At 46.0% G+C, this 14,298-nt stretch overlaps 1 protein-coding gene across 2 annotated transcripts; it reads left to right on the top strand.

Annotated features, from left to right (window-relative positions):
* Positions 1–1,574: 1,574 nt before the first annotated feature.
* On the top strand, positions 1,575–14,017 carry GJA3 (gap junction protein alpha 3). Of its 2 annotated transcripts, none has more exons than XM_081860493.1 (2): positions 1,575–1,985; positions 9,469–14,017. In XM_081860493.1, exon 2 carries the CDS (start codon positions 9,486–9,488, stop codon positions 11,022–11,024), a length of 1,539 nt encoding a protein of 512 aa, XP_081716619.1. In that variant the 5' UTR covers positions 1,575–1,985; positions 9,469–9,485; the 3' UTR covers positions 11,025–14,017. The 2 variants fall into 2 exon arrangements, with proteins under 2 accessions (XP_081716619.1, XP_081716620.1); XM_081860494.1 differs by lacking the exon at positions 1,575–1,985 and adding an exon at positions 8,694–8,826.
* Positions 14,018–14,298: the final 281 nt, after the last annotated feature.

Raw genomic sequence — 14,298 nt, 5'->3', positions numbered from 1 at the left:
AAGCAAAGTGTAATGAAAGGAAAAGTAACAAAAAAGCCAAATAACTAGACTAGACAAGTGTGTCGTGTTTATAATTAGAGATGGGTATAATATGCAGACTCATGTTGCAGCATATTGTAATCAGTTAGCTTAGCTTAAAGCTCTTTGTTTGAAACATATATAAAAACTTTATGCTGTGTTGGGGGCAGGGAGATCTCCAGTTCCTGAAGTGCCCACAGAGAAATAAAGAGGTGCCTTGATTCTCATATAATTGGTCTCACTTGTTATTTAATCCCCACCTGGGAATGAACTGCTTAGGGTGGACTCCCTTACCAGGTCTTTTCTGTGGTGGCTCCCTGCTTGAAGCATGCTCTCCCCAAGGAGGCTTGCCTGGCGCCTTTGCTGCATATCTTTAAGTGCTGGTGAAGAACATCCCTCTTCTCCCAGGCCTCTGGCTAATTAAACAATCTATGGCAGGCATCCCCAAACTCAGCTCTCCAGATGTTTTGGGACTACAATTCCCATCATCCCTGACCACTGGTCCTGTTAGCTAGGGATGGTGGGAACTGTAGTCCCAAAAGATCTAGAAGACTAAGTTTGGGGGTGCCTGGTCTATGACCTTTTAAACTGGGGGGTTAGTATTATTAGTTTGTTACTATGTTATATATTTTTGTGCTTTTAGATTGTAAACCGCCCTGTGATCCTTGGATATTGGGCGGTATAGAAATGTACTGTCGACATCCGTCTGTCTCGAGAGACAATGGAGTATGCCTCCGAGGGTGAAGACTCATTCTTACCGATGTGGTCCAAAGGAAAGCAGAACAATAGGCTTGGCACCAGCTTGGCTGCTGGAATTGCCAGAAGGAGGCGTACAAGGTGCATCCAACCGCCTTAGGGACTCCACTCTGGAATTTCGTAGGGTTTGCTGCTTAGATTTTTCTTCTCCCAAAGAAGCAGCGGAGGTTTAGGGTCAGAGTTTTCCCTCTCCTTGGATTCCCAGGTTGACGAGCCCCATCTGCCCCTCACTTCCCTCTACAACATGTGCAGAAACCGCCTTCTTGACCATGGGACCCACCATTGGTCTCATCCGCTCAATCCACCAGAGCCACTTGCAGGGGAAGTCCCTAACTCCCCGAGGGTTTTGAGACCTGGTTTAGCCACCCAGCCAAAGCCGCTTTCCAGAGTGTGGCCGATGTCACATGCTGACAGCTTCTAGGAGCCACAGGTGACAGCCGAGTGGCAGAGGGGGGACCAAAAAGTGGGCAAACTACCTCTGCAGGTGCCCCACACCAGAGGTCCCACACCCTTCCATAAACACACCACAGAAGAGCAATAACTAGCTCAATAAATAAATGCTATAAAATGAAATAAACCTACAGAAAAAACTTAAAACGGCGGAATCCCTTGCCCTCACAGACACGAAACCTATCCCTCCCTTGCCTCCTGCTCCAGACGCGGCCCTGAAACCGTGGGCCTGCTCCTCTTTGGCGGGAGCCTCCGAGGCCTAGCCCTGCCGAGCGACGCCTCGCCCGCCCCGCGCCCACAAGGGCCGCGCTTGGGCCGGCGGAGAGGCGTGGCTTGGCCGGGGCCCAGCCTCTCCCCCGGCGCTAACTTGGCGGGTTCAGCCAGGCCTTGCTCATCCGACGTGACAGCGGCGATGGCTGAGGGGGAGACCCTGGTCTCTCTCCCTCTCTCTGGGAGCCCCACGTTACCAAGCGCCATTAAACTTCCACACCGGACAGATTTCCCACCCTTTTTTTAAGCGTTCTTTTTTTATTTTATCCTTATTATTATTATTATTGTCGTCGTTATTCTTATTATTAAATATTTTTTAGGGGGAGGGGGGAAGAGAGAGAGAGAATAACAGGACTTCTGCCTTTCCCCCTTCTTCCCTCCCCTTCTGGCTCTTCTTCCTCTCTCCCCTCGAGCCAGGCTGCCCTTTGACTCCCATGTGCCGAGAAGGACTTTGGTGAGCTTGGCCCGCCGGCTGCGCTCCAGAGTTTGGGGTAAGCGCCGCGGGGCAGAGCGGGAGAAGGAGGGCGCGCGCGGGTGCGGGAGACCGGGGCGGGGAAGGGAAGGGAAGGGACCTGCTCGGCGCCACAGCCTCCCCTGCAGCGAAGGCCGCTCCGAAGTGCAGCCTGGCCTGGCCACCTCCTTGAGGACTAGCAACGTGGACTTCTTCCCTCTGCTGCTGCAAATGGAAGCGGGGGGGGGAGTGCTGTCCCGCTTTGCACTCAGCCGCTTATAATAAGGGGCTCGGTTGCGAGCGTGGTGTGTGTGTGGCAGCTGTGGGAGCGCCCGCTCTGCTGCTGGAAGCTCCTGCGCTGCGCCTGCTTTGGGGCTAGGAGATGCGCTCGGGTCGCCTCCAAGGCAGGCGCGGTTCAGCCTTCTCCTGTAGCTCATGGGGGTGGGTAAGGGGAGAGGATTTGATTTCTATCCTTTTCCTGTTTGATTGCTAAAAGCTGCTCTTCGTTTCTTTTTTGTTTTGTTTGCAAGCGCTTAAGTGCTTTAGGTTTGTGTGTGTGTGTTTTGCACTGACAGTCGCTTCTTTAACCACTAGATAAGACAGGTGCTTGCTTTGCTGTGTCTTATTTGATTAAGAAATCGTACATGACTAAATGAATACCCCACCGATAACATTGCCATTTCACTGCAGTCTCAGAAACAATTCCTATAGTTACAAGGCAGTGTGTGTGTGTTTATCTGTCACACACATATCTTGGCAGGCGGCGGGTTGCATAGCAGTAGTGATGCTTTGGTCCAAAGTTGTGTAATTTGCTTCCCCTTGGTGTGATAATGACAACCTCGGGAATATCGAGTTTTTCCCCTGCTTTGCCTTGCTTAAAAGTATATACCGAACGAAACGCAACATGTGAGAAGAGTTTTCCAGGGTCATCAGTGATTCACCCCGTTGCCCTTCTTTGCCCCCCCCCCCTTTCTTGTTTTTCTCGCTGTAGAAATTTGTAAGATTTGGAAGTGTAAGTTCCTCGAGGCAGGGAGCTGCGTATTGTCCTTCTATTGTTCTGTGCCTGGACACTACTACTAGTAGTAAATTAATTTATTGAATTTAAGGGGGGGGGAGAGAATGTACACCATAAATTTTAAATTCAAGTCTGGCACGGAATTCTGATTTTTAACTGCGACTTACCGTTTCCTTTAAAATGTGCACTTTTTATTTAGTGGACGTGCTGGATGCTCTTCAGGATGGCGTGCTGTTTATCAGTGCAAGGGCAGACGGTAAAACGTTTCCGTTACTTTAAGGTGTTGCCCGTAGTACTCGCGCCGAGGGCTCAGTCCTGCTCAACATGAATTCGGAAATAAGTCAATAGAATTGTCCACCCGGAAATAAGTCGTATGAATATGTACCAAACAGGAGTCTACCCTCTGCAGGATGAACTCAGATTAAGCCCTGCTAATTAATTTGCTTCGCTTATTTGCGACTAGTTGGCAGAAGATAAGATGCCACGGAAAGAGGCTTCCCAAGGTCAGAGATACCCGAGCAGACTCGAAGCCCAAACACGGTAGTGGATTCTTCGGATCGTGTGAAAGGTAGACCGGAGGATGAGGAGCGAGGCATGTCCTGTTGCTCCGAGTTTGCAAGAAAAGGGCACCGTAGAGGTAAATCGTGGTTCAGAGTTTTTGCTGGTTCCCGGGCTTCGCTGCAATCCTGGACCCATTTACTTCGGGATAAGTACCACTGAGCGCAGCAGGTCTTGCTTCTGAGCACACAAATATAGGACTGCGTGGACAGTTCAGCAAATCGGGCAGGGGAAATCGAGTTGCTTTGCACTTTTATACACGGGTGTGAAATAGCAGGGAATATTCCGAGATCACACAGGACTAGTAGTTAATTTTCCTCCAGAATCCGATCGTCCGCCTGATCGCAGCCCCCACCCCAAACCAGTTTTATGTGTCACCCCAAAATTATTGCTAAAATGCAGTGGGAAAGTCTATAATAGACCTTTTAACCATCGGGAGGCGTTTGAAGTATCGCTAGGAAACGAACTTGCAATTAGAATCGGCACATTTTTATTTTTATTTTTAAAAATTAACAATTAGAATTTAGAAGCCTTGTTCACATGAGCCAAAGTTGCAAACCAAATGTGCACCCCATCGGCGCTCAGTGTAATGTAGGGAAACGTGAGAACGTCTTGGAACCGCGTGTCAGTGTTTGTGGGAACAGGAACCACGTTCTCAGGGGCACCCGAGAAATGCCAGGAATTCAGCTAGTCGTGAGGTCTCGGTTACTCGGGAGGTAAGTCCTTAATTCCTGGCGTGTCTTGCGGGACAATCCTCCGCACATTTTACTAAGTGAAAAAGCCCCAGTAAAAAAATCTGTCGGGCTTATTTCAGAGTATCCAAAAGTTGAGGTTATTAGGCTGGTGTCATGAGCTCCGTTGGATGCAGCGCATCTTCCCTCTAACGAAACAATCAGAGCACCGCGAGATGCTGATGCCAAGGTGCAAAATCATTGCGTGCGATCCTAAACGCATCTACCTGGCAGCAAGTTCCACGGAAGCGGTGGCCGTTCTTGCAAAGGAGCCTGTTTGGGATTGTCTCCTCGAACTCACACTCCAGCCCCTTGACTCCGTGGGACTTACTCTGTAAACATGCGTGGATCCGCCTGCGCGTGACTTGAGCGTTTCCTTTCCCAGCATAAGTTAAATTGCTGGCTCCTTTAAGGCTCCCTCGCCCACTTTCCCCGGTGTCATGAATACTGCTTGGTGCGGAATATTTGTGAAATCCGATTTTCTAATTCCGGATTAAGATAGGACGAGTTTGTGTTCTTTTAAGGCGTTGGTTGGAGGGAGCCAGGGAATCGATGTTTTCAATCACTTGACGCTAAATACAACAAAATGAATTAATAGCGTTTTGATTATTAACAATTTGGCTCTTAAGCAACCGGAACCCACCGCCCACTTTAAAACACTATAAGATGATTTGGTTTGGCGGAGTCAGTGAAATCGAATCGGTTTAGATTGATTTAAATTTCACTTCGGTAGGACTTCAGAGGAGGCTGCCCCTGTGAGTTTGAACCACAATCTAAATATATTTAAATATTTCGGACCTCGGGACAGACACGTGTCTTTCTCCTCCCGAAGCTAAGCCCCTGAAGGTGTTGGTGGCAGTTCTCACCAGGGGCTCATGAGAACAAACAGGCTGAATTCTAGAAATGAGTGGGTCATCCACCATCACTAACTTCATAGAGACTCTTGATACTGTTACAAGAAGATGCACACGGAGGAGGTCTAATCAGCCACTGGTGTCCTGTGGTCTTTCCCCCATAAGCTCTTGAGATTTCCATTGCACCAGAACTGGAGAACCTGTGGTCCTCCAGATATAGATGGACTACAAATCCCATTACCCCTGGCCACCATGCTGGCTTGGGCGAGGAAGTCCAAAAGCATCTGCAGAGTCACATATTTCCCCCATCTCTATATAGAATTCGTTTGGAATTGAAGCCAGTCTCTACCAAAAGAACCACTTTGTTCCTTCCTTCCGAGGAGGAGGAATCCGTTAGATTTGCTGGAGGGGATCTGAGAGAGGATGCTGAAGACCATTTAGTCAGATTGTGCCTGTTTTTGTTCTGATCATCCTGCTTTCTGGACGTTACAGAGAGGGAATAATGACTGAACAAGTGTCATGGAACCGATACAGATTGTGCCACTGGCATTAATGCTGCAATCCTAACCCCATTTACCTGGGAGTAAGCCCCACCAGAATTCAATAGGACTTACTTCTAAGTAGACGTGGTTAGGATTGTGCTGTTAAACATTAGTATGAGGCATACTTTCAGGCTCATTTCACAGCTTTTAATGTATTTGGAGAGAAACCCTGATTTGACTAAATGCTATTAAACGTTTAAAAGAATAATATATACATATTTGTAGATTTCTTCAAAAGAAAGTACTGTCATTTGATACATGTAAAATTAATAAAGCTTTGATTGTCTAATTGATTCCTAAAGTGAAGCTTTAATTGCAGGGGGTTTTTTAAGTTCCCCAATTAAATATTAGGATTATAATAAGCAAAGATGAAGTACTCCTGGAGCGCAGTTTGTTCTGAGCCAGCTTCCTCTTCTCTATGACAAATGCTATGATAAAGAAACTCAAGAATGGCTTTTCTTTCCTGTTTATGTATTTTGAATGAGATTGATATGATTTCTCTTATAACAATAATAAATAGTTGAAGCAGTGTTCTGCTGAAATCAATACAAATACACCTTTCAAACCAGGATTGCCTGCAGAACTGATGGGCCTGGAACTTTGTTTATGTTTGATTATTATTATTTTTGCCTCTGATGCGCTTTATAGTGAGGAATATTTTAAAATCCCATATTTCCAGAGTCATGAAAAAAGAAAATATTTAAAACATCCCTCTTAAAAACATTCTCGTTTAGGCAAGCTTATCCAGATGCTTAGAAATCCTGATGTGCATTTTAATATGTTTTAGCATTTTAACTCTTTGTATGTTTCAAAGTCTTGTATTTTTTAAAAAATATTATTTTATCTTTTTGTAAAATGCTTTGAGGATTTATTTATTTTTTACAATCAGACGGTGTATAAATTTTATGAAATAGATAAATTAACAACAAGTGTAGCTTTTGCTTATCAATTTATGAGCCTTCTTGTAGCTATTCCTCTCAGGATCTTCAACCCTCAATGGCATTCTGCAATACATAAATGTATTTCTATTTAATCAGTTGACAATTCAAGCTGCTCTGACTACTGTCAAGAGTCAGCTACGATATAACCCCTCCAGGTGTGATGTCCACATAGGCTTTCCCCTGTTTAAACCTGACCATTTTGTGATTATGGTTCAGCTGAAACAGAAGCAGAGGAGTGCCAGCAATTCACCAATGTTTTGGATCACACTGGAGGGCACCAGGTTGACAAGTCTGGAAGTTAGGCTTGGATGTTTTGCGCACTAACACCTTTCCACAAGGAAAGCATTTCGGCTAGCTGCAGTCAGAGCAGGAGATCCGAGCAGTTAGCAGGCGATCCCCGTGTACTGATTCCACATGTCTGTGTTTTTACTGTGTGTGTGTGTGTGTGTGTGTGTGTGCGCGCACACACACACACACACACACACACACACACACACATACTATTGGAGTAGGAAGACAATGCTCAATCCTTGCTCACTCAGAGAACTCATTTGCGCACCACAGCTATCTCTCAGTTCAGCTTACTTCACAAGACTGTGGAAAAGATAAGGTTCAAATGTGATAGATAGATAAATATACATTTAAAAAAGCTGAAGCTAGTCAGCGGTTTCCTAGCATATAGAATAACAAAGAAATGTGAGTGGGCTCATCGTATCTATGTGTAGGTTTTGTGCTATTATTTATATGCTGTTGTGTGAGCAGCTTAAGCAATGGAGGGTCCTCCATTGTCCCTTTGCTGCTGCGGGTTCTTGCCAACCTACAATGGCAGCTCCCATCAGCTCTGACCAGCACTGGGTCCCCCAGCACTCGGGACTGACTTTGGGGGGCAACAGGGAAGCAGGAATGTCTACTGCTGGAAATTGGAACTGAAAGCAAATGAAGTGTTTTCCATGTCAAGAGAAGAGCAGCCTTTATATCTGAGACAGCTGTGATATAACTCATGCACAGAGGGAATGAAGTGGGCATCATCTAAAGATTTACAGACATGTTGTGCTGATCACCATTTTTGCTGCAATAGTAATCCTGTATGCTGATAGTGAGAGCTCATTTAGCTCATGCAGCCAAAACTGCACAAGAGGATTGGAGGAACACGAAAGTTTGCAGAACTACAAAAAACAACAACAACAACAACAACAACCCACTACCCAACTTAAAAGAAATCTGCAGTGAGGGAAGGGAACCCCCCCCCCAAAAAAAACCCCAGCTAAATAATGATGCAACACTTTCAGTGCCAATGGAAAGCTGGCTGACTGTTGGGGCGGGAAACAGAAATATAGGGCTGGTGGAATTGAGTATTCTGGAAAGGGGCATACAGCTGGTTGGCTGGAACATTGAAAACTCTATACCAGAGGTTTTCAACCTTTTTGAGTTCACAGCCCCCTTGACCAACTACATTCTTTCTGTGGCACCCCTGTGGGGCTCAGGAGCCCAGTTATATCACCCCTTGCCTGCAGAGCTGGCAGCCCCTCTCCCCTTTTCGAACACCCTCCCTTGTGAAGTGTTCACTCAGCCTCCTCTTCCCTCTCCTTGAGAGTCCTCTGGGCAGCCGCTGCTGCCACCCCTGGTCTCAGAGCTGCCCCCCATGTCTGAAATACAGGTGCCTCCTCACACTGCCCCTGGAACTTGTCTGTCCATTCCCAACAGCAAGGGCTGGTGGACTGGCTAGCTGGGCTCCCTTGCCTGCTTGCTTGCTTACTCCGAGGCTGCCTCAGCTCCTGGCAACCAGCACCCCCTGGCGAGCCCCAGAGGCAGCATTCGCCTGGGGAGCTTGTAGCCAGGGCTGTTGCAACAAACAGCTGTGCAAGTCTTTGGGAGGCAGAGATGCAAGAGGGCATCAGAGGAGGGAGGGAAGGAAAGAGGGACAGAAGGCAGTGTTGCCCACAGCACCCCTGACCACCATTCAAGGCACCCCAGGGTGCCACGGCACACTGGTTGAAAACCACTGCTCTACACAGCAACTTTTTATTGCCGGCCCTTCTTGAAACAAATTGTTGAATTGAGTACAGAATCTACTGTTAGCAAAACACCATTCTGAGTATAGCCAACAATTAGCTCATGCGTTCCAGGGCCTAATCGGGAGGCCTGAAGGGCTCATGTGCAAGTTCAAAGATGCAATTCTGTGAAGAGCTCCAGCCTTAGTTCCCAAAAGACTTCCATCTAGACATACTGCTGATCACATGGTAAAAATGTTTCTGGAATGTACTACTGACGACAAGCTGGGGGGGTGGAGATGCACTCAAGTTAAAATACTTTGATACTGAGAATTGTGCTTTTAAGATCACTCTGATAAAATGTGTCTGTCTGGGCACTCCAGGCCCATATTAGTTACTGTGTACATAGGACTCTGCTGTACAGCTGCAAATATAACGTTTTAAGTGCACTATACAAATGTGACACTAGATGGCGAAGGTGAGCTAATTGCAAATTCAATATATATATTTAAACGTATGTGTGTTTTTGCAAAGCATTTTTGCAGAGTTATTTTTATATGTGAAGGTTCGGCTGTAGTGATTTCCAACTACCACCCACCTCCTGAGCTACTATGAGTGATAATTTGCCCTTCGTTATATGTTTACCTATTTTCTGTGCTATGGTCCCTTTGTAACTGAAAGCTACAAATCATGACTTTATTGTTTTTCAACCTAATATCCTAGATTATATGTTTTTTCACCACTCTTACTGATGATAATAATGCATTATTGTGAAAAGACTGCCTTGCACAGAAATGCCTGAGTGTGGTTTGAGGGGGAATTGCTTACCAGTTTATCAGGGATTTTTTTTATATTTTTGGTAATAATGCTGCCATAATGTTCTTATTGTAGGTTAGAGAGCTGAAACAATGGGTGACTGGAACTTTCTGGGGAGACTATTAGAGAATGCGCAAGAGCACTCCACAGTTATTGGCAAAGTTTGGCTGACGGTACTGTTTATCTTCAGGATTTTGGTGCTGGGGGCGGCTGCTGAGGAGGTCTGGGGAGATGAACAATCAGATTTTACATGCAACACCCAGCAACCTGGTTGTGAGAACGTCTGCTATGACGAAGCCTTCCCCATCTCCCACATCCGCTTCTGGGTGCTGCAGATCATCTTTGTCTCCACCCCGACCCTCATCTACCTGGGTCACGTGCTCCACATTGTGCGCATGGAGGAAAAGAAAAAAGAGAAGGAAGAAGAGATTAGGAAAACCGGAAACGGCAGGGAAGCAAGCCGCCTCCTGCAAGGATCAAAAGCGGAAGTTGGCAGCGGCAGCGAGAACAGCAGCGGCAGCAACGACAAGCAGCCGCCAAAGCAGAAAGAGGAGAAACTACCTGTCCGCGATGAGCATGGCAGGATTCGCATGGCAGGTGCCCTGTTGCGCACCTACGTTTTCAACATTATCTTCAAAACTCTCTTTGAAATAGCCTTTATCTTGGGCCAGTACTTCCTTTACGGTTTTGAGTTGAAGCCACTCTACCGTTGCGGCCGCTGGCCCTGCCCGAACATTGTAGATTGTTTCATTTCGCGGCCCACGGAGAAGACCATCTTCATCATCTTCATGCTGGCGGTGGCCTGCCTCTCTCTGCTACTCAACATGTTTGAGATGTACCACTTGGGATGGAAAAAATTCAAGCAGGGCATGACCAGTAGACGCAGCCATGCAGCACCCACCTTCACCCCCATCACGCCAGCCTCAGAAGTGGAGGACTCCAAACCTGCCTCCCACGCAGCCTTGCCGGTACCTGCAGCACCACCAACCGCGACCTCCATCACCATGCCTGAAACTCGTACCATCACCCCGCTGGTTTATCAGCAAGCTGAGTTGCCACACTACGCGGACGTTACCTCCAGGCCCCAGCCAGCCTCTGTTGCAACCTCTCTGACTGGCTACCCAGGGGGTCCTTTGGCCGGCGAGGACAGGCACAAAGCCCTCAGGCACACGGCAGTCTCCACCCCAGTCGCAACCACGTCATCTATCCCTTCACCTTCGCCCGTCAACAACTCCTACTTCAGTAGCCAAGCGCTGGCTGATGAGCACAACTGGGCCAATTTGGCCGTCGAGCAGCAGAGGAAACTTGCAGGCTCCAGCTCAGCTGCCTCCTCCACCCCCAGTAGCCTCCGACAACCTCACCCGGAGCAAGGGGAGCCCAGAGAGCACCCGCCGCCTCCACCTTCTCTGTCGCCTGTGGCTGCCGCCAACAGCAGCAGCCTGAGTACCAGCCTGAGTGGTGGAAGTGGCAGCAAGTGGGATGGAGAGGGTGAAGAGGAAGGGTCCTCGATGTCGGCTGCCTGCACCTTGGTGGAGATGCACGACCCACCGCTGCTCATAGACACGCGTCGCTTGAGCAGGGCTAGTAAATCCAGCAGCAGCAGAGCCAGGTCTGATGACTTGACCGTGTAACTGGATCCCCTACGCCGGGAGGAATAAGAAGACGAAGGTAGCAAAGTGTAAAGGGGAACTATTCTGGGGGTAGGGAGGCTTAACCCCAGGACAAGGGGATAGGGGAGGCCAAGATCCCAAACTTTGAAGCTTGCAGTTCTTGCACTCTGTGGGTTGTAGTGGTGGTGAGGGCGGGGGCGGGACAAACATCAACGTTTTGTAATAGGTTGGGGGTGGCGAAAGCGCAGCCCACCGGCCAAGGGACCAATAGCAGCCAGATCACGTGAGAGGAAAAGAGGCCTTCGTAGATTATAGGTGCTAGCAGCAAATGAGGACATCATGTTGTAATCACATATCCCAACAAGCAATGCTTAGTCCTTGTCGTCATCTGTCATCTCATTCTGCCCCTCATCACAGTTCCAGTTCCTTTCAGAGGCTCACATTTAGTTCTAGTAAGCAGAGGGTTTCTTCTTCCCGTTCACCTCACTTCCATAAACCTGAAGCTCACCAAAGCCAGTCCAAGCCATTTTGCTGCCTGAGGCAAAGGACAAGATGGTCCCATTTCCCACTCTACATACAGAAGTTGACTAGACTAGCAGTTGAATCTTACTAAAATGGTGCCAATGGGATAACATCCTCCCCAACATCTTAGGGCAGCAAACTAGTTTAAGGGATGCAGGAAAGACTGTGTGGCACACACATCTCTAACCTCCAATAGAAGGCCCTGCTGCTCCTTAGCATCAGCCACCTGAGGCTGTTGCCTCACTCTGCCTAATGATAGGGTCAGCCCTGAAGGTAACTGCAGATCATCTTTCCCCTTCATGGTCAAAGAGCCACAATTAAAACAAAAGCAGGTTTAGGTGTCTTCAGTTAATTTAAGGCAGCTTTCTGCTCTTCACAAATTGTCAGTTTCTATTGGGTCTGTACTGACCACCTGCTGTAGGCTGAAGTGTTCATTTTTTTCATTTATTTCCATTCTTTTCTTTTTGGCTCTTACTCTGTGAGGAAGTGTCAAGCTTGAAATTCTACACAAGTGTTTCCAAACCATGAAGACACATTTTAAATCTATGTATTTTTAAACCTTTGGTTGCCTTTCTTGAAATTACTTCTGAAACTATAAATGCAAGAACAAGAACGTAAAGCACACACATCTTAAGATATGGCACACTTTGGCTTTTAACCCAGAAAAGCAAAGAAACCGTTCCAGTATTTTATGCTTATTGTGAACAAAATTATAGGATGAACTAGGACTGTGCATTTTAGGTGGCTAATTATTTTTTAACTAGTTGGGGGAAATAGTGAGGGCACAACTGAGCTAAAAAAGAGGCATTAACACTTGATTTCAGTGGAGTGAGTAAAATAAGCAGCAGATTACAATCTCAACCTAAAAAGAGATTTTTTTGGGGGGGGTCTGCTGTTGTAAAATGTATTTGGCAAAAGTAATAAACAGTGAAATTGAAAGACTAAAACTACAGTGCACACCTGAAGATTTTAAAAATAACCTATGTATTTCAAATTAATGTGGCAGTGCACTTAGCTCTTTAGTTTTATCTTTATTGTGTCTTTGTATTGACTCTGGTCATCTTCACAAATGGGAATTGGCTTCTGTTTGATTTCCAGCGTAAAAAAATGTCCAAAATGAAAAATTAGGCCCTGTACCACAGAAAGTTGATTGTGCTTGAGTAGCTTTGAAATCCATTGGTCTTGTTATTTGCAACTAGCCTCATCGATCTCAACAGGACCTAAGCGCAACTGACTTTTTCTGGATCATAGCCTAATGTACAGTGTAAAACTGCTTTATCTGGTATTTCTTAAGCACATGTTTGCTTTTCTCATATATTTAAATCACATTCAACCACTTTATTGTCTAGAAATGTTGATGTCTATTTGACTAAGCGGCAACTTGTCTTCCACTATCTGAATCTATTTATTCCAGACTAAAGATGTCCTTTTCTGAAGACATAAAGTGAAGTGCACTGTCCTATCAATTAACAGTGCAACGTGGCACATGCATGCTCAGAAGTAAGTCTCACTGAGTTCAATGAGGCTTATTTCCAAGTAAGCCAATATACGATTGCAACCTAAATCAGAGGAAGATTTAAAGACATTGGGTTGTATCCAACAGTGTGTGTGTGTGTGGGGGTTCCGATCACGTGGGATTTCCCCTTCCACTCCTTTCTCTGCCTGTACCCAAAACTGCTCTGGAGGGGCTGCAGGGGAGAGGAGGGGAATGATCTTTTGCAGACCTGGAAATCTGCTGTGCCAGTGGAACGGCAGCATTGGATACGGCCCGGAATGTCTGGATCAGACCAAAAGTTTATCTAGTCTAGCATGCTGCTTCCCAAAGCAACCAATCAGATGCTCACTCCCGGTTGGTCCACCATCAAATTGCGTTCCCTGATGCCTCTGAATCTGGATGTATCCCTATAGCCATCATGACTAATAGCCATTGATAGGTCCATTCTGCGTGGATTTGTCTAATCCCCTTTTAAAGGCATCTAAGCAGTGCCTTAATATATCATGATAGATGACATTCTGCTCCCTGGGTTGCATATGCAGTGTTGCTGACGCCAGCAGTAAGTCAACAGGCTTGTCTAAGCAGAAATGAGAACAGAATTGTACTCAGTTTGCCTCTTCTTTTTATACTATATTGTCTGAAATGTAACACAAAACGAATTGCCAAGGTAGCACCATATATCTTATTTCAATAAATAAATGAAAAGGGGGAAAGATAGTTGCTTCAATGTTCTTTGTACACACTGTATGCATGTATCTCAAGGAATAGAGTGATTTTTCCAAAGTTAGTCTGGTTTTCTATTTAATGAGTGCTGTTCTTGATCTAGGAAGGCATCCAGGAAAGGAGTAAATTAACAGCTTGGAATGGAATTTGACTCACAATTTCCTAGGCTCCCTGATAATTCCCTGTGCTGCCCACATTCCAAGCAATGTTAAAGGTATCTGCAAAATAATAATAATAATAATAATAATAATAATAATAATAATAATGAAAACTTATTATAGCATCATTTATTTCTTGCTTTGGCCACATGGGCCAAGCCTTACTTAAAAGATTGCTTTGTATGCTAAGCTTTTTAATATACTATGTCCTATGCATTCTAACTCAAAAGTAAGACCCACTGAGTTCAATATGATTTCTCCCAGGGGAGTGTTGTAGGACTGCAAACTAGGCCTTGTTCTAAATTCACAAAAATAAATTCCATCTCTCTTGGAAGGATATAGAGAAATGCTTTGGCATCAGATACCAATATTTCTTACTTTTTACTGAGATAACATC

Source organism: Podarcis erhardii (assembly GCF_964252035.2).
Source record: "Podarcis erhardii genome assembly, chromosome: 4".
Taxonomy (NCBI): Eukaryota; Metazoa; Chordata; class Lepidosauria; order Squamata; family Lacertidae; genus Podarcis; species Podarcis erhardii.
Note: the sequence above shows the minus strand (reverse complement) of the source record. Positions and strands in the feature narration are given on the sequence as shown.